The sequence below is a fragment of the Salmo trutta genome, chromosome 9 (assembly GCF_901001165.1).
Source record: "Salmo trutta chromosome 9, fSalTru1.1, whole genome shotgun sequence".
Classification (NCBI taxonomy): Eukaryota; Metazoa; Chordata; class Actinopteri; order Salmoniformes; family Salmonidae; genus Salmo; species Salmo trutta.
In genome coordinates, this window is record NC_042965.1 from 1,306,493 (window position 1) to 1,325,784 (window position 19,292).

At 41.0% G+C, this 19,292-nt stretch overlaps 1 protein-coding gene across 1 annotated transcript in view; it reads right to left on the reverse strand.

The window, feature by feature from the left end:
• The window catches only part of LOC115199714 (ras and EF-hand domain-containing protein homolog), a 32,979-nt gene extending 21,083 nt beyond the window's left edge, over positions 1-11,896 (reverse strand). Inside the window, exons 1-3 of the mRNA XM_029762060.1 lie at positions 11,188-11,896; positions 3,117-3,263; positions 2,116-2,206 (exon numbers count right to left, since the gene is read on the reverse strand). Of these exons, the coding sequence (XP_029617920.1) occupies positions 2,116-2,206; positions 3,117-3,263; positions 11,188-11,519 (570 nt within the window). The 5' untranslated portion in view covers positions 11,520-11,896. The remainder of the gene's footprint in view (positions 1-2,115; positions 2,207-3,116; positions 3,264-11,187) is intronic.
• Positions 11,897-19,292: the final 7,396 nt, after the last annotated feature.

A 19,292-nucleotide genomic window follows, 5' to 3' on the forward strand; every position in this document is an offset into this window, starting at 1 on the left:
ATCGAATGTTCACACACTGTCAATATGTAACAGTGTAGGTTCCGTCCCTCTCTTTGCCCCAACCTGGGCTCGAACCATGGACCCTTGCACACATCAACAACTGACACCCACGAAGCATCGTTACCCATCGCGCCACAAAAGCCGCGGCCCTTGCAAGGGGAACAACCACTTCAGGTCTCAGAGCGAGTGACGTCACTGATTGAAACGCTATTAGCGCGCACCACCGCTAACTAACTAGCCATTTCACATCGGTTACAAATATACAGATACAGCTACTGTCAAAAGACCAACTACTGTCCAAATCAAATGGCACAGCGTATGCGCATGCGTGTGCGTGTGTTTCTGTGTGTGTGTGTGAATGTGGTTGTGTGTTTTTCTGTGTGTGTATGTGCATGTGTATGCTTGTGTTTGTTTGTACTTCTTTTATATCACTCCTCTATGTTCCACTGATAAGAGTTTGAGCTGTTTGAGCTGCTATTTTAGGGCAGTTTGGGTGACAGGTGGAGGGGGCCAGGGTGTATCAAGGAACATGAGCAGACCTGCCAACCCTGTCCAACTTTTTAGAGTACCAGACGCGTGCGGACCACCAAATTGGGGTTTTCTTTTCCCCGCATGCTTGTGCACACGCAGTTTGTGAGTCTGATCGCAATTGTAGAATTGTACCAAATCAAGTCTATAAAAGGTTGGTATAGTTTCTTTCTTGACAGCATTCCATTTACACATATGGTAAAAGTCACACAAAGGGCCTTTATTCTTTGAGTTTAATTTTTTTTTATTAAACAAATAATAACAAGTTATTTGTTTAGGTACAGAATGTACAAACGTCTAATCCACGATAAAACATGTTTTTTTTACTCTGATATGATAAGAAGAACAAATGTTTGAAGGGGAGCATCAGTATCAAATTAGCATGTTATCCATAATAGCATAAAAACAAAAACAAATGATCGCATTGACACAGACCGCAAACTGGCTACACAAAGCTTAAGTAGGCTACCGCAAAGGGAATCTGTACGCTGTTCGCTAGAAGAGTCCGGTGTTTCAGCCTATGTAAAAGTGCCTATTGGATTTCTTCGCAGCACATACATCATTTCAGATTTTCAAAATGAATAAAATCTCAAATCTAGTGCAAAGGCATTTTAGAAGCATTGCCTCTATAGCTAATACAGGACACTCATTCATTCTTCATCGTGCAGTCTTCTAAACTCCCGACTCCATTTAATGCCAATATGTTTTTATTTATTTTTTATTATACTTTTGTAATGCTTTTTGTGATATGGATCATTATTACAGTTATCAGGTTGCGTGATCCTTGTAATGTTACATGGAAAATACAACTAATGAGACGCATAATAAAATGTATATCCCACTCGCACAAATGCGACCAGTTACTTTACATATTTGCACTTAATTTATTTCACAAGCAAATGCGAGTGACCTGCTGGCACTTTAGAGCCCACTGAATGTCCATCTTATGTTCGCTAACGTTAGCTTGAAACAATTAAACAACAACCTTTCCACAACACACAACACTGGGATTTGTCCATGTGTTTACGTACATCTGACATTCGGCAAACTCAGCATCACAACAAACAGGAGGAGGAGTCTAGGTGTGGGTGAGTCTAGGTGTGGGTGCTATTTTTAGACTAAGCATACAGCAGCTGCACAACAAACAGAGCTGATGTAGCACACTTACATAATGTACATAACTACACACACACACAGGGGGAGATAAGACTGTTCCCGGAGTAGAGGAATGAGAGATTCCAGGAATAGGAGTGTTCCATGGAAGTATGGAAACTGGACGTTTTCCGTCAACATCCCACTGGAGTTACTTTTAACAAATTATTATAAATAAATTCAGTATAACAAATCTAGATATGATAACAGCTTGACATATCAGACGTCAACACAGCTGAGGAGTGTTTGAGGTTTAATGAGTAATCTGATCACAAGTCCTCTCTATTTGGCATGAGTGAAGAGATGAGCTCCTCCCTTCTTATCAGTGGCTAAACCCTGTAGGAACACAACCTGCCCAGACCGCATGACAACATGGACATCATTTCTAAAGTTAGAATTGACAATCATGCAAGTGTGTGTGTGTGTGTGTGTCACCTGTTGCTGTGTGTTGTTCTCAGCTGCATGGATGCGTTGATCCATCTCCTCCTCCATCTCACTGAGCTGCATGGCGGCTTGGTCATGGGCTCTGAGCAGAAAGAAAACATAATACTGTAACTGAATTTATTAAATCTGTGTTGGTGTGTGTGTGTATTTGGGTCGTTCCACCATTTCGGTGCCTTTTGAGAAGTATAACTTGGTCAAATAAACGTTGGATTTCACCTAACTTCATTATTTATTTTTTCCCCCCACCGAAAAAGGTTCAATAAATAAAAATACTATATTAAATGCCTATTAAGTGCCAAATAAAGTAACAGGGTTGATTGTGACTGAGTTGATTATTTCTACTTAAATCAGCCATAAATCCCCTTGTGACAGGGGGAATGGAAGCTTGTTGTGTGCAACAGGAAGTGGCAATTGAATGCATTATTGTATCATTATTTTTATAAATGTATTTCTAGCCTGTCTATCTATGGGTAACAAGGTTGACGTGTTATGCTCGACCTGCTCAGTTAAATAATAATCTTCAGAAATGACTTTGTCAAAGCAACAAAATAACTAGGACTTTACAACGATGGAAATTTGGCCATTAAGTGGGTTAAAAAAATCTTCCTATAATAACACGGGGTTGATAGAGGGACATGTCAAAATGCAGAATTATGACACTTTAGCATGCCTTTATTCATATAAAAATTTGATTTATTGAATTATCCATGTGGTCTAGATTAAAGAGCACTTCATTTAATATAACAGGCTTTATAAAATTCAGTATTGGTGCGCAATTTCTACTTAAAATATCAAACTTCCCATTTGTATTTGAGGACATGTACAGTATGATAGAATGTCTGCATGTGTACAGTGTATGTACAGTATGTGGGTTTTAAGTAAACTGAGGTTGTCGGTGAGTGTGTGTGTGTGTGAGCGTGTGTGCACATCGCGCGTGTGTGTGTGTGTGTGTGTGTGTGTGTGTGTGTGTGTGTGTGTGTGTGTGTTAGTACCGTTTCACAGCCAGGGCCAGGTTCTCCATCTCAGCATTGTGCTGCTTGATCTCTCTGGTGAAGCTCATAATGACTCTCTCATACTGAGGCACCATCCTGGGCTCTGTCATACTGATGTTCTGGTACAGCGTGGCTGCCTGCTCATTCCTACAGACACAACACAGGTAGGCAGGCAGGCAGGCAGGCAGGCAGGCAGGCAGACAGGCAGACAGACAGGGAGACAGACAGGGAGACAGACAGGGAGACAGACAGGGAGACAGACAGGGAGATAGACAGGGAGACAGGAAGACAGGGGAATGTTAATACAAGTTACTTACAACAGCATAAGGCCTTTCATCTAAAACACACTTGGAACAGCTACAATATATATATTTTTTTTAAATGACATGGAATAAATACACAGCAAATAACAAATAACAATAAAGAGTAAAAATAACATATACAGGCTATATACAGGGAGTACCAATATCGATGTGCAGGAGTACGAGGTAATTGAGGTAGCTATGTACATATAGGTAGGGGTAAAGCAAATAATAGACAGAATAGATAATAGACTGATCTGTAGCAGCAGCGTATGTGAAGCAGTAGCATATGTGGTGTTTGGCCTATGGAGTGTGTGTGAGAATGTATGTGTGGCATCAATATGCATATGTGCGCATGTTATGTGTGTGTGGATATATGCAGTGTGTGTGTGTGTGTGTGTGTGTGTGTGTGTGTGTGTGTGTGTTAGGGTGTCAGTGTAAGTATGTGTGTGGGGGGTAGAGACCAGTGTGTGTGCATTGAATCAGTGCAAGATAGTTTAAAAAGAGACCCTTCAAAAAAGAGTCAACGCAGGTAGTAGATAAAAAAACAGAAATAGTGACACAAGGAATAAATACAGTGAATAACGAATAACAATATTGAGTCATAATAACATGGCTATATACAGGGAGTACCAGTAGCGAGTCAATGTGCAGGTGTACGAGATAATTGAGGTAGCTATGTCCAGTACCAGTCCAAAGTTGACACACCTACTCATTCAATAATTTGTCTTTATATTGACTATTTTCTACATTGTAGAATAATAGTGAAGACATCAAAACTATGAAGTAACACATATGGAATCATGTTAAATAAATCAAAATATATTTTACATTTGAGATTCTTCCATGAAGCCACCCTTTGCCTAGTAGCCTTTCACACTCTTGGCATTTTCTCAACCAGCTTCACCTGGAATGCTTTTCCAACAGTCATGAAGGAGTTCCCACATATGCTGAGAACTTGTTGGCTGCTTTTTCTTCACTTTGCGGTCCAACTCATCCCAAACCATCTCAATTGGGTTGTAGTCAGGTGATTGTGGAGGCCAGGTCATCTGATGCAGCACTCCATCACTCTCATTCTTGATCAAATAGCCCTTACACAGCCTGGAGGTGTGTTGGGTCATTGTCCTGTTGAAAAACAAATGATAGTCCTACTAAGAATGCTGTGGTAGCCATGCTGGTTGAGTGTGCCTTGAAATCAAAATAAATCACAGACAATGTCACCAGCAAAGCACCTCCACACCATCACACCTTCTCCATGCTTCACGGTGGGAACCACACATGCGGAGATCATCCATTCACCTACTCTGAGTCTCACAAAGACACAGTGGACGGAACCAAAAATCTCAAATTTGGACTCATCAGACCAAAGGACAGATTTCCACTGGTCTAATGCCCATTGCTCGTGTTTCTTGGCCCAAGCAAGTCTTCTTCTTATTGGTGTCTTTTAGTAGTGGTTTCTTTGCAGCAATTCGACCATGAAGACCTGATTCACGCAGTCTCCTCTGAACAGTTGATATTGAGATGTGTCTGTTACTTGAATCATGTGAAGCATTTATTTGGGCTGTAATTTCTGAGGTTGGTAACTCTAAAGAACTTATCCTTTGAGGCAGAGGTAACTCGGGGTCTTCCTTTGCTGTGCCGGTCCTCATGAGAGCCAGTTTCACCATAGTGCTTGATGGTTTTTGCGACTGCACTTGAAGAAACTTTAAAAGTTCTTGAAATGTTCTGATTGACTGACCTTCATGTCTTAAAGTAATGATGGACTGTCCTTTCTCTTTGCTTATTTGAGCTGTTCTTGACATAATATGGACTTGGTATTTTACCTTACATTGTCACAACACAAGTGATTGGCTCAAACACATTAAGAAAGAAAGAAATTCCACAAATTAACTTTTAACAAGGCACACCTCTTAATTGAAATGCATTCCAGGTGACTACTTCATGAAGTTGGTTGAGAGGCAAAGGGTGGCTACATTGAAGAATCTCAAATATAAAATATATTTTGATTTCTTTAACACATTTTTTGTTACTACATGATTTCATATGAGTTATTTTATAGTTTTCATGTATTCACTATAATTCTACAATGTAGAATAAGTAGGTGTGTCTAAACTTTTGACTGGTACTGTACATATTCTGTTGTTAGGGGTAAAGTGACTAGGCAACAGGATAAATAATAGACAGTAGCAGCAGTATATGTGGTGAGTGTGAAAGTATGTGTGTGGCGTCAGTATGCATGTCTGCGCATGTTATGCGTTTGTGGGCGTATGTAATGTGTGTGTGTGTGTATATGTTTGTTGGGGTGTCAGTGTAAGTATTTGTGAGTGTGTGGGTAGAATCAAGTGTGTGTACATTGAGTCAGTGCAAGAGAGTTAGTGCAAAAAAAGGGTCAATGCAGGTAGTCCGGGTAGCTAATTTGATTAGCTATTTAGCTGCCATGTTTAGATGTCTTATGGCTTGGGGGTAGAAGCTGTTCAGGGTCCTGTTGGTTCCAGACTTGGTGCACTGGTACTGCTTGCCGTGTTGTAGCAGAGAGAACAGTCTCTGGCTTGGGTGGCTGGAGTCTTTGACCATTTTATTAGCTTTCCTCTGACACCGCCTGGTATAGAGGTCCTGGATGGCAGGGAGCTCAGCCCCAGTGATGTACTGGGCCGTACTCACCACCCTCTCTAGCGCCTTGCAGTCAGATGCCTTGCAGTTGCCGTACGAAGCGGTGATGCAGCCAGTCAAGAGGCTCTCAATGGTGCAGCATTAGAGCTTTTGGAGGATCTGAGAGTCCATGCCAAATCTTTTCAGCCTTCTGAGGGATAAAGAGACGCTGTTGTGCCTTCTTCACAACTGTGTGGGTGTAGACCACATTAATTCCTTAGTGATGTGGACACAGAGGAACTTGAAGCTCTCGACCTGCTCCACTACAGCCCCATCGATGTGGATGGGGACGTGCTGGCCCTCCATTTCCTGTAGTCCACAAACAGCTTCTTTGTCTTGCTGACGTTGAGGAAGAGGTTGTTGTCCTGGCACCACACTGCCAGGTCTCTGACCTCCTCCCTATAGCCTCATCATTGTCTGTGATCAGTCCGACCACCATCGTGTCATCAGCAAAACTTGATGATGGTGTTGGAGTCGTGCGTGGCCAGGAAGTCATGGATTTACAGGGAGTACAGCAGTAGAGGACTAAGCACACACCCTTGAAGGGCCCATGTGTTGATGGTCAGTGTGGCGGGTGTGTTGTTGCCTACCCTCACTGCCTGGGGAGGCCCGTCAGGAAGTCCAGTATCCAGTTGCAGAGGGAGATATTCAGTCCCAGGGTCTCTGAGCTTGGTGATTAGCTTGGAGCAGACTATGGTGTTGAATGCTGAACTGTAGTCAATGAACGGCATTCTTAAATAGGTATTCCTTTTGTCCAGGTGAGTGTGGGCAGTGTGGAGTGCAATAGAGATTGCATCATCTGTTGATCTGATGGGGCGGTATGCGAATTGGAGTGGGTCCAGGGTGTCTGGAATGGTGTTGATGTGAGCCAGCCTTTCCAAGCATTTCATAGCTATGAAGGCAGGCGTTCTAGGGCACGGGGATGATAGTGGTCTGCTTGACACAAGTTGATATTACCAGGTCAGGGATAGGTTAAAAACGTCAGTGAAGACAGTTGGTCGGCGCATGCTCTCAGTACGGGTCCTGGTATTCCGTTTGGCCCCGCAGCCTTGCGAATGTTAACCTGTTTAAAGGATTTACTCACATTGGCTATGGAGAGTGAGATCACACAGTCATCCAGAACAGCTGGTGCTCTCATGCATGGTTCAGGGTTGCTTGCCTTGAAGCGAGCATAGAAGGCATTTAGCTCGTCTGGTAGGCTCACGTCGCTGGGCAGATCGTGGCTGGGATTCCCTTTGTAATCCGTGAAAGTTTGCAACCCCTGCCACATCCATCAAGCGTCAGAGCCAGCGTAGTAGTAGGATTCGATCTTAGTCCTGTATTGACACTTTTCCTGTATGATGGCTCGCCTGCATCTCTTTCGCCGCTACATCCTCTTTTGGGTCCTGGGGATTACGGCTTGGTACAGAGTAAGCAGAACGTCGTCCAAAGCTGCTGACTCATTGAAGAAGAAATGTTCCCCCAAATCAAGGTTAGTGATCGCTGTTTTGATGTCCAGAAGCTGTTTTCATTTATAGGGAATGATGGAGGAGACATTATCTAAAAAAATTAATTTAATCAGCGTAAAAAAACACACAAAATAGCAAAATTGGTCAGGATCCATTGCATCGCCATCTTTTTTTACTATCATAACACTTTTATGGCACAGTAACATCAATGCAACACTTTGGCAAAGTTCTGATGTTATCATTATGCTGCTGCAACAATATCATTCCATTTCAACAGTGTTGAAAGTGTTGTACTTTGAAATAGTAGCTTACTCATTATGGGCTGGGTCCAGGTATCTAGGCTATTTATTAAACTGAAGAAAAGGTAGGTATTACACTTAGGGGGTTGAAAGACACCTGTTCATCTGTATTAGAGGTCAACCGATTATGATTTTTCAACGCCGATACCGATTAATGGAAGACCAAAAAAAGCCGATACCGATCGGACGATTTTTATATATATATATTTGTAATAATGACAATTACAACAGTACTGAATGAACAATGAACACTTTTATTTAACTTAATATAATACATCAATAAAATCTATTTAGTCTCAAATAAATAATGAAACATGTTCAATTTGGTTTTAATAATGCAAAAACAAACTGTTGGAGAAGAAAGTAAAAGTGCAATATGTGCCATGTAAAAAAGCTAATGTTTAAGTTCCTTGCTCAGAACATGAGAACATATGAAAGCTGGTGGTTCCTTTCAACATGAGTCTTCAATATTCCCAGGTAAGAAGTTTTAGGTTGTAGTTATTATAGGACTATTTCTCTCTATACCATTTGTATTTCATATACCTTTGACTATTGGATGTTCTAATCGGTACTTTAGTATTGCCAACCTAATCTCGGGAGTTGATAGGCTTGAAGTCAAAAACAGCGCAATGCTTGAAGCATTGCTAAGAGCTACTGGCAAACGCAGTAAAGTGCTGTTTGAATGAACGCTTACGATGCTCCTGCTGCCTACCACCGCTCAGGCAGACTGCTCTATCAAATCATAGACTTAATTATAATATAATAACACACACAATATGGTCAAATCCGGAAACTACCATTAAGAAAACAAAACGTTTATTATTTCAGTGAAATACGGAACCGTTCCGTATTTTATCTAACGGGTGGCATCCATAAGTCTAAACATTGCTGTTACATTGCACAACCTTCAATGTTATGTCATAATTCAGTAAAATTCTGGCAAATTAGTTCGCAACGAGCCAGGCGGCCCAAACTGTTGCATATACCCTGACTCTGCGTGCAATGAACGCAAGAGAAGTGACACAATTTCCCTAGTTTAATATTGCCTGCTAACATGAATTTCTTTTAACTAAATATTCAGGTTTAAAAAATATACTTCTGTGTATTGATTTTAAGAAAGGCATTGATGCTTATGGTTAGATACATTCGTGCAACGATTGTGGTTTTTTCGCAAATGCGCTTTTGTTAAATCATTCCCCGTTTGGTGAAGTCGGCTGTCTTTGTTAGGAAGAAATAGTCTTCACACAGTTCGCAACGAGCCAGGCGGCCCAAACTGCTGCATATACCCTGACTCTGTTGCACAGAACGCAAGATAAGTGACACAATTTCCCTAGTTAAAAGAAAATCATGTTAGCAGGCAATATTAACTAAATATGCAGGTTTAAAAATATATACTTGTATATTGATTTTAAGAAAGGCGCTGATGTTTATGATTAGGTACACATTGGTGCAACGACAGTGCTTTTTTCACGAATGCGCTTGTTAAATCACCCGTTTGGCGAAGTAGGCTGTGATTCAACAGGCACCGCATTGATTATATGCAACGCAGGACAAGCTAGATAAACTAGTAATATCATTAACCATGTGTAGTTAACTAGTGATTATGTGAAGATTGATTGTTTTTTATAAAATACGTTTAATGCTATCTAACACCTTACCTTGGCTCCTTGCTGCACTCGCATAACAGGTAGTCAGCCTGCCACGCAGTCTCCTCGTGGAGTGCAATGTAATCGGCCATGATCGGTGTCCAAAAATGCCGATTACCGGCTATTATGAAAACTTGAAATCGGCCCCAATTAATCGGCCATTCCGATTAATCGGTCATTACGATTAATCGGTCGACCTCTAATCTGTATACTTATGTAGGCTAGAGTATTTACCTGATATCTATTCAGGTACTTACATTTACATTTAAATGTTGTTTCTTGTAGAGCTATTTTACATGTTAATCTATGCCTAATTAAGAAACTCATTCATGGCTCATTCAACTGGGTCAGATGGGTAGAGGTATCTAAAGTGTGTGTGTGTGCCTTCAACAAGGTGACCATATTATAATCCCTGAGCATATAGACTCACTGTCCTACAGTCAACAGCACTGTCAAAACAGGCAGTGTCACTAGTACACGCCCGGGTCTTAAAATCCAGGATTTACAGAGGGAACACCTTCTTCAATGCAATGTTTAAAGTTAAGAAATGCAAAATACTTTTGTTAGTACTAATAATGACACTATCAAAAACCAATAAACATAATATGTTACAGTGAGAGGATTGGAGAAGGTGGTTGTTTGTCTATGACTGTAGAGTATTGGCTATATCCCAAGGCCTCCAGCTCTACCCTAGCCTGGTTGCCTGAGTTTCTGCTTTAGCTAACCTCACTCCTCTGTTCTGTAATAAGACATCTAGTTACCTGCTTCGAATATATTCTTAAACTAGAACTATTTAGGAGTGGTACCATTACTGATCCCTGCTCTACTCCACCCATGGCACTTCTATGGGCAGGGGAATAGAAAATAGTATGATGACCTTGGTCTCTGGATCTGAGCCCTGGGTGGATGTAGGCCTACTGAGTACAGACATGACTGTTGTATCACACAATAATGAGAACATTTGATCCACAGCACCGGAAAACCATCACTAATGGAGTGCCCCAGGAGTGGTCCTTTTTCAAAGAAACAAGCTAAGATGTTAGTTCCAATGGGTGACTTTCTACAGCTGGTGAAGCTGGTGATCAAACCAAAATAATGAGTTCTATTTAAGACATGATGGGGAACATGGAATCACTGTGTTAATCAATGTCCCCTCCATGGTAGCGTGTCAGGGCGCAGCTCAGTCCCATGCCAGCCCTAGAGGGCTGCCAGGACAACTGCTCAATGAGACCTCATTTCAAAACCTGTCATAGGATACTGATACTTTCCTTTCCTTCTTTCCTTTCTCTTTCTCTCGCTCATTCTTTCAGGGTTAGGTTGCAGCAAGGGTTTCTATTGGTGCTCTTAGAGATATTTGGTATATTTCATCCAAAAGCTAGACTGACCTGAGTAACACACATGAATGCACGTACATACACATAGAGGTGTAAACCACATCTGGCTAATACAAGTGGGAGAAATGTTGACCCCGGAATAGCCCAACAGTTTGAATTAAAACACTACAATAGTACACAAATATTTTATATATATATTTGAATATATATATATATATATTTATATATATAGTGAATCTATTATAAGGGGAGAACCTGTAGCCTACTGGTTACACTTAAAATGTACATTGAAACTGTTTTACGCATGCATTCCTACGACGTTTGGACAATATGTAAATCAAAAGTGTATTAATTAGCCGGTACGATTGTTTCGTAGTGTGATCCATACTTGACCTGGGTATGAACCGGGCATGGTCCCCTAGTCGGGTCTGGAAATCTTCCCAGGCCTGAGAGGAGACTCCCCAGCTCTTGCTCTCCATGTCCCCGCAGTACACTTGTTCAGAGATCCGGTGGAAGCCTCTAATGAACTCCGCTAGATTGATTGTCCCGTCTCTGTCGGTGTCCAGTTTAGAGAATATGTGCTCTCTCTCCGTCGGCGGGACAAGGAGCTCTGAGCAGATTTGGACAAACTCGTCTTTTTCAATCCGTCCAGAATTATCCACATCACAAGCGTGAAAGAGCGAGCAGAGACTCTCCCGGTCCGTACCCATGGCTGGTAACGACATGGTTTAGTCTGGAGTGGAAAGCCCCACCAAACAACTACCCGGGGAAAGACCACTATGACCAATTATAACCGAACGTTTTTGACCAATTCAATTCCTTTCACCACGATCTTCCGAACTTCCTTCAAGTCTGACGTTTTAGCCAAGTCTTTCTACACTGTCAAACACCTTATCGAGTTACAAAAAAAGGTAAACAAAAAATGAAGTTGTTATCCATTCTCTCCTGGATGACTTCGACCGCCTTGGGCTAACAGTATTAATGTGTCGTCCTATAGAGTCGTTTTGTCAAGTCTTCTTTCCGGGTCTCTTGCCAGATGGACGGGTGGAGAGAGGCTGGGTGCGAGCGGCTGTTGAAGCGGCTCACCTTTACTACTTCAGAACACTCTTGTGTCGGCCTCTCGACTTCCAGAGGAACAGGCACAAAACAAACAAGGTCCGGGCGTCCGGCCAACCAGGTACAGAATTACCTGTAATCCGTTGAATTAACTAAACACATCTAAACAATGTTAAAAAAGCCGTTTCCATGGAGATTGGCTGCCAGAGAATATGGGAAACTTTCAGTAACAAGCAGCATGTAAAAAAACGTGTATGATAATTTGAGTAAATAAATAGATGGATGACCAATTGGATAAAGCTCAGTGGCGATTTTAGCATGTACATGTTGGTGGGGCAAACAAACAAAAGATGTGTGATTGCACTTTAACGGTGACAAACGGTGCCCACAAATTGTTAGGGCCTACATAAAGCTGTCCCAACAGCAGAGTCCCAACACCTTACCACTGCTACAACGTTCAGCGCTGAAACAGTTCATTCAGCCTCATTTACTGCCTTTAAAAAAAACATAGCTGATATGGTTGACTTGCTTAAACAAATGTGGTTTCTACTGACAATTGAGATGTACAAACTATGGCATAAGGGGACGACAAGCGGATAAGAGGCAATCCGTAATTTCGATTAAGACAGAGCGAGGACGACGGACGTCGTCAATATAACTATTTGTTCAGCACTTTTGAAATGTACAGCGACTGAATTGAGAACATGGGCAGTTCTTACAGTGTACTCCCTGTACAACAAGTCAGAACCGTAGGATAAATAAAGGGGGCATATAAAACAGACAATGAAAGCTCTTACAATATTCAATGATTGCATTTCTCTAAACCAGGTTATAGGCTACATGTGCACTACCAAGTTAGAACAGTAGGCGAAATTAAGAGGTGAAAATAGACCAAATGATTAGGGTGAGGCACATTGAACGCTGTTTGGGTCTTTGCGTGTCAAAAAAGATATACGTCATATAACACTATTTGATGCGTTAAATAAGATTTTAATTTAACACGTCAAATAACACAATTCTATTATAGAATGTTGTGTGTGCTGAATTTGCACGTGCAAGCCAAGCGCCACCACTACCATCAGTAGCACTGTCAAAGCTGTACAAAAAAAGTTTGCAAACAAGCACACACCGGGCCACGAACGATGTGTTTACAATACCGCATTGGTGAAAATAGACCAAATTATTAGGGTGAGGCACATGGGCTACTTACTACACAACATACACTTAGTATTGCTTTCTTAGCTAGAGTATACATATCTCCCTTGCATATTAATCTTTTATGCAGCAGCATACAAGGCATTTTTGGACTCACCTTGTAAAGGTGGTGCTGTGGTCCTTTGTGGGCAAATTTTGTCATCAAACAGACTAACGTTAGGGGTTGCTTTGCAATGCTTGCAGTTAGCCACTGATTCCTTCCAAATGACTCATTGTTGAATTTGCGATTTCCAACTTGTTGTGTAATCTTTATGTCCAATGGCGGATGAGCACAGATACGTTTTATCAATCATTTCTCTTCATTATTTCTCTTCATATGACAAGGATAAAAAATGATTTGCCAGTAGATTGACAACTTGATTCATGATGATGACTGCTAGCTAAGACTTTGAAAGTAAGATGTTGACATGATCAGTTCAATCAAAGCTACTGTACATAACGTGATTTGACGTAATTTTACCAATGGCCAATGACCTTGAGCCTTCTTGGAAGGTCACTTGTAATATAACTCTATGGCAGGACCCAAAGAACACTGAGCAAATCACGGCGCTATGCTCCTATTTTCTGCTGGCTCTCCCCACCACCACAGAAAGCACTGAGCTATGCTGAAACACCTGTATTTTGGAGCTGCTTTACTCAAGAAAACTAAAAAGAGACCATGTGTGTATGCAGCTTTATTAACTGAATGATATATTTTTTTTACATTGTTTGCAAACTGATATGTGACACATGTTAATGCCAAAATAACATGCAAAACAGCCAAGCCCCCCCAAAATATATATATATATATATATTTATTTTTCATTTTTTTATTATAATGTTTTTGCTAAAAATGTGGGTCTCAAAATAGGTGGGGTCCTGTCCTGATTGATGGGTCGCCACTGATAAAGCTTGCCTGACTATCACATCACCTTGACACCAGTAGAGGTAAAAAAAAAAAAAAAAATGAAAAAAAGCCATATTACAACCTATGTGTTGTGATAGTTGTGTTTTTTGCTCTATAACCTGTTAATTCACATGCCTTTTGACCCTGATATATAGGCCTAAAGCCAGAGACAATAAGAAGACACAGTGGCAGAATAAATTCAACCACACCTTTGTTTTATCACAAAACCGGATAGCAAGCTCTGTCCGGTTTAGTCCACGAAGCAAATTGCATGTAACAGACAGTTAGTTACATGACCTACAGCATGGTCCAGCAAGTTAATGTTTTGCCAACATTTTCAGACCACTAAACAACTATTGATTTAGAAGCACAGAGTTACTGCAAGTCGCAAAGAAAACAGGAGCTGCCTCCACTATTCCAGCACCATTTCATATTCAACATTTCAACATCTTCAAATCACCTCTGCTTAGTCTAATACAGTGACAACTAAAATATACCAAAACCAATTTAGTCCAATCAATTGTGAGCTAAATATGATGTGGCTGCGGTTCGGATTTCTTAGTGCGTGTGTGTGTGTGTGTGTGTGGTTGTGAGTTCGTGCAAGTAGAAAAATATGTTGACTCACTCTACTTGTAGAGAAACTCGAATGCCATCCTCCCCTCTTTCATGTTGACGAAACACAACAATGTATGCTAGTTTTTGTACTTTTATGTGATATCCAATTGGCAGTTACAGTCTTGTCCCATCGTTGCATTTCCACTATGGACTTGGGGGAGACAAAGGTGGAGAGCCATACCTCCTCCGAAAAACAACCCTATCATGCCGAACTGCTCGCTTAACCCGGAAGCCAGCCGCACCAATGTGTCAGAGGAAACATCTTCCATCTAGCGACCGAAGTCAGCTTGCAGGCGCCCGACCCGACACAAGAGCACGATAGGACAAGGAAATCCCGGCCGGCCAAACCCTCCCCTAACCTAACCCGGACGACGCTGGGCCAGGTGTGCACCGCCTCATAGGTCTCCTGGTCACGGCTGGCCAATGACAGAGTCTGGGATTGATCCCGGGTCTGTAGTGACGCCTCAAGCACTGCGATGCAGTGCCTTAGACCACTGCGCCACTCGGTATGCCAACAATGTATTCATTAATGGTTGGATCAGAATTGCTGTTATAATCATTGGCCAGGTCAGAGGTCAATTAAGTAAAACCAGAAGTCCAAATCCCTATCTCCATCCATGGCTAATTTAGGAAAGGGACAACTTTAGCTAGCTAGCTAGCCACCGGAGGACAAGAACACAACGAGATGCAACAATTCAAGTTGTTTCTGTCATTGACGTTTGCTCTCAATGTGATTTGACCCTAAATCCAAGCTAACACTTTTTTTTGGTGCACCAGGACCATTCACAATTGAGCTCGCTCAGTTTAGCTCAACACTTGACTCATTTTTTAATATTTTTTTTTATCAAGGGAGGCCAAATGCTGTCTGGATTCCCTTGCATTCCATTCAATGCTACGGGCGGCAACAACATCATACTCATTTGGACCAGACAGCATCAGATAGATGGCCTACACATAGAGAGACAGAGGGGCGCTGTTTCGATCTCTCGGATGCTTTCTCTGGTGAGATACATTCAGCCTCTTGCTAATTGAAGGAAAATTATAAAGCACAGAGATGAAAGATGAATTGTTTTTGTATTTTTTTCTTGGTAAAAGTTTTGGCTTCCCTTGGCACCCATGAATACACGCCACTGCTTAAGACACTGTTGTGCTGGAGACTCTTCCCACTTATTTATATCACGCATAACTACTGATTAGATTAACAGGAATTACATTTCCTCTCATGGGTGGCAAAAAAATAACTATCTGAAAGCCACGCCCCTAATAAACTACACCTCCAGTCTTCTGATCTGACCCGCTGGGTCATATCTCAATAACCCAGAATCAGCAACCCAACCTTGCTCTTTTTAAAGAAAACAACCCAACTAAGTGACCCAACACCTGCAACCCAACAATGCTGGGTTGTCAACCAAACAACCCAGCATTTTTTTATTGCACACATGCATGTACACCCACCCACCCTGTATGGGTGTTAAGTCAGTGGGTAGTCTAACAGTGGGGTTAATGTCTCTGATCTCTCTCTATGTAGGCACAGATGTAGAGATGCAGCAGCTTTTTTTTCAAATGGTTATTGATTGTTCCTCTTAATCTATCCGCTGATCACTTTGTGTGTTCACATGCCTCTGCCCACTAAGCACGGGCCGACGGATGGGCTGTCTTTTTTTGGTATTTTTTTGGTGTGGTCCAGACTGGCCTTGATTTCAACGTCCACGGACATAGAGTTTTGGTCCTGTCCAGACCAAATCTGAACCAATCATAGACGTCTGGACCGGCCTTGATTTGGTCCAATTATAGACGTCAGATTTGGTCTCGACCGGCCTTGATTTCAATGTCCACAGATGTCCGGTACGGACCGACCTATATTTGTCCCAAATATAGACATCTATAATTGGTTCAGATTTTTTCTGGTCCAGGCCAGCCTTGATTTGGCCTAATCATGGACATCTTTTCACAAGTTTGGACAGCACAGTAGAGGACAGCAGCGTACAGTACATTAAAGTACAGTAAACAAGAGTATAGTACAGTGGAGTAGAGTACAGTACAATACAGTAGAGCATAGTAGTGTACAGTAAAGAAGTGTCAAGTATAGGTCTGTTCATTTTTGAGAGGATAGAAGTTCAATATGTAGCTAGAGGTAGAAAGCTAATGCTAACTAGCTAACATTGCCCATGAATGGAAGTTAGGCTAGCGAGCAAGCATTTAGCCAGGTAGCCTAGGACAACAAAAAATAAAAGTGTGTACTGTATAACAGAGCGATAAACCGTTTCGTCAGCATGAAAGAGAGAAGGATGGCATTGGAGTTTTTCTACAAGTAGGGTGAGTCATCATATTTTTCTACTTGCACAAACACACACACACACACACGAACCGCAGCCACATCATATTTAGCTTACGATGATTGGACTAAATTGTTTTTGGTATCTTTTAGTTGTCACTGTATTAGACTAAGCAGAGGTGATTTGATGATGTTGAAATACTGAAAATGAAATGGTGCTGGAATAGTGGAGGCAGCTCCTGTTTTCTTTGCGACTTGCAGTAACTCTGTGTTTCTAAATCAATAGTTGTTTAGTGGTCTGAAAATGTTGGAATGGTCCTGGCACACCAAAAAAAAAGTGTCACTTGACCATATGACTGAATAGTAGTCCAGGTGCAACAAAACTAGTGCCTATAGGACTTGTTGCATTGATAGCGGTATCAAGAAATCAGAGCAGTGCTTTATTATGGAAAGACCTATCCCCATCTTTGCTACCTTTGCATCAATATGTTTTGACCATGACAGTTTACAAGGGTTACACCAAGCAGTTTAGTCTCCTCAACTTGATCAATTTCCACATTATTCATTACAATATTTAGTTGAGGTTTAAGGTTTAGTGAATGATTTGTCCCAAATACAATGTTGTTAGTTTAAGAAATATAACTTATTTCTTGCCACCCATTCTGAAACTGACTGCAGCACTTTGTTAAGTGTCACAGTGATTTAACTTGCTGTGGTAGCTGACATGTATAGTGTTGAGTCATCAACATACATAGACACACTTGATTTACTCAAAGCCAGTGGCAGGTCATTAGTAAAGAGTGAAAAAAGTAAGGTGCCTATACAGCTGCCCTGGGGAATGCCTGACTACCTGTATTATGTTGGAAAGGCTTCCAATAAAGAACACTGTTTGAGCCAGTAAAGGGTGCATTGCTATTATTTTTTTGCAGAATGACTTTTGTTTCCCTCCAGGCCTGAGGGCACACCATTTCCTGTAAGCATAGATTGAGGAGGTGGCAATATTGTCCGCTATCATTCTCATACATTTTCCATCCAAGTTGTCAGACTTAGGTGTCTTGTAATTGTTGATAGATATCAATAATTATTTAACCTCTTTCACACTCACTTATACGGAATTCAAAATGACAATTCTTGCCTTTAATAATTTGGTCAGTTATGCATGGATGTGTAGGTTCAGAATTTGTTGTTGACATGTAATGCCTAAATTTGCTAATCTTGCCAATGAAAAAATAATTAAAGTAGTTGGTAATATCAGTAGGTTTTGTGACGAATGAGCCACCTGATTCAATGAATGATGGAGCCGAGTTCACCTTTTTGCCCAAAATGTAATTTAAGGTGCACCAAAGCTTTTTACTATCTTTATATAATTTATCTTACTTTCATAGTACATTTTCTTATTATTTTTGTTCAATTTAGACACATGATATCTCAATTCACAGTATGTTTGCCAATCGGCTGTGCTGCCAGATTTATTTGCCATTCCTTTTGCCTCATCCCTCTCAAACATAAAATGTTTCAATTCCTCATCAATCAATAGGGATTTAACCATTTTTACTGTCATTGTCTTAATGGGTGCATGCTTATTAGTAACTGGAATAAGCAATTTCATAAATGTGTCAAGTGCCTTGACTGGTTGTTCCTCATTACAGACCACAGACCAGCAAATATTCTTTATATCTTCAACATAGGAATCACTACAAAACGTATTGTTTGACCTCTTATACACTATATTAGGCCCAGCCTTTGGAACTTTGGTGTTCCTAGATGTGGCTACTATATTATGATCACTACATCTGATGGATGTGGATTCTTCTTCAGAGCAGATTTCTGCAGAATTAGTAAAGATGTGATCAATACATGTGGATGATTTCTTTCCTGTGCTGTTTGTAACTACCCTGGTAGGTTGACTGATAACCTGAACCAGGTGTGCAGGCACTGGTTACAGTTTGAAACTTTTTCTTAAGTGGGCAGCTTGATGAAAGCCAGTCAATATTTAGGTCTCCCAGAAAATATACCTCTGTTGATATCACATACATTATCAAGAATTTCACGCATATTATCCAGCTATTGACTGTTAGCACTTGGTTTTCTATAGCAGCTTCCCATAAGAATGGGCTTTAAGTGAGGCAAGTGATCCTGTAGCTATATTACTTCAACAGCATTTGACATGAGATCCTCTCTAAGCTTTACAGGAATATGACTCTGACTTAATTGTTTAATTATTTTTTTATTTCACCTTTATTTAACCAGGTAGGCTAGATGAGAACAAGTTCTCATTTACAACTGCAACCTGGCCAAGATAAAGCACAGCAGTTCGACACATACAACAACACAGAGTTTACACATGGAATAAACAAACATACAGTCAATAATACAGTAGAAAAAGGAAAAATCGATATAAAGTGAGTGGAAATGAGGTATGATAAGGGAGGTAAGGTAATAAATAGGCCA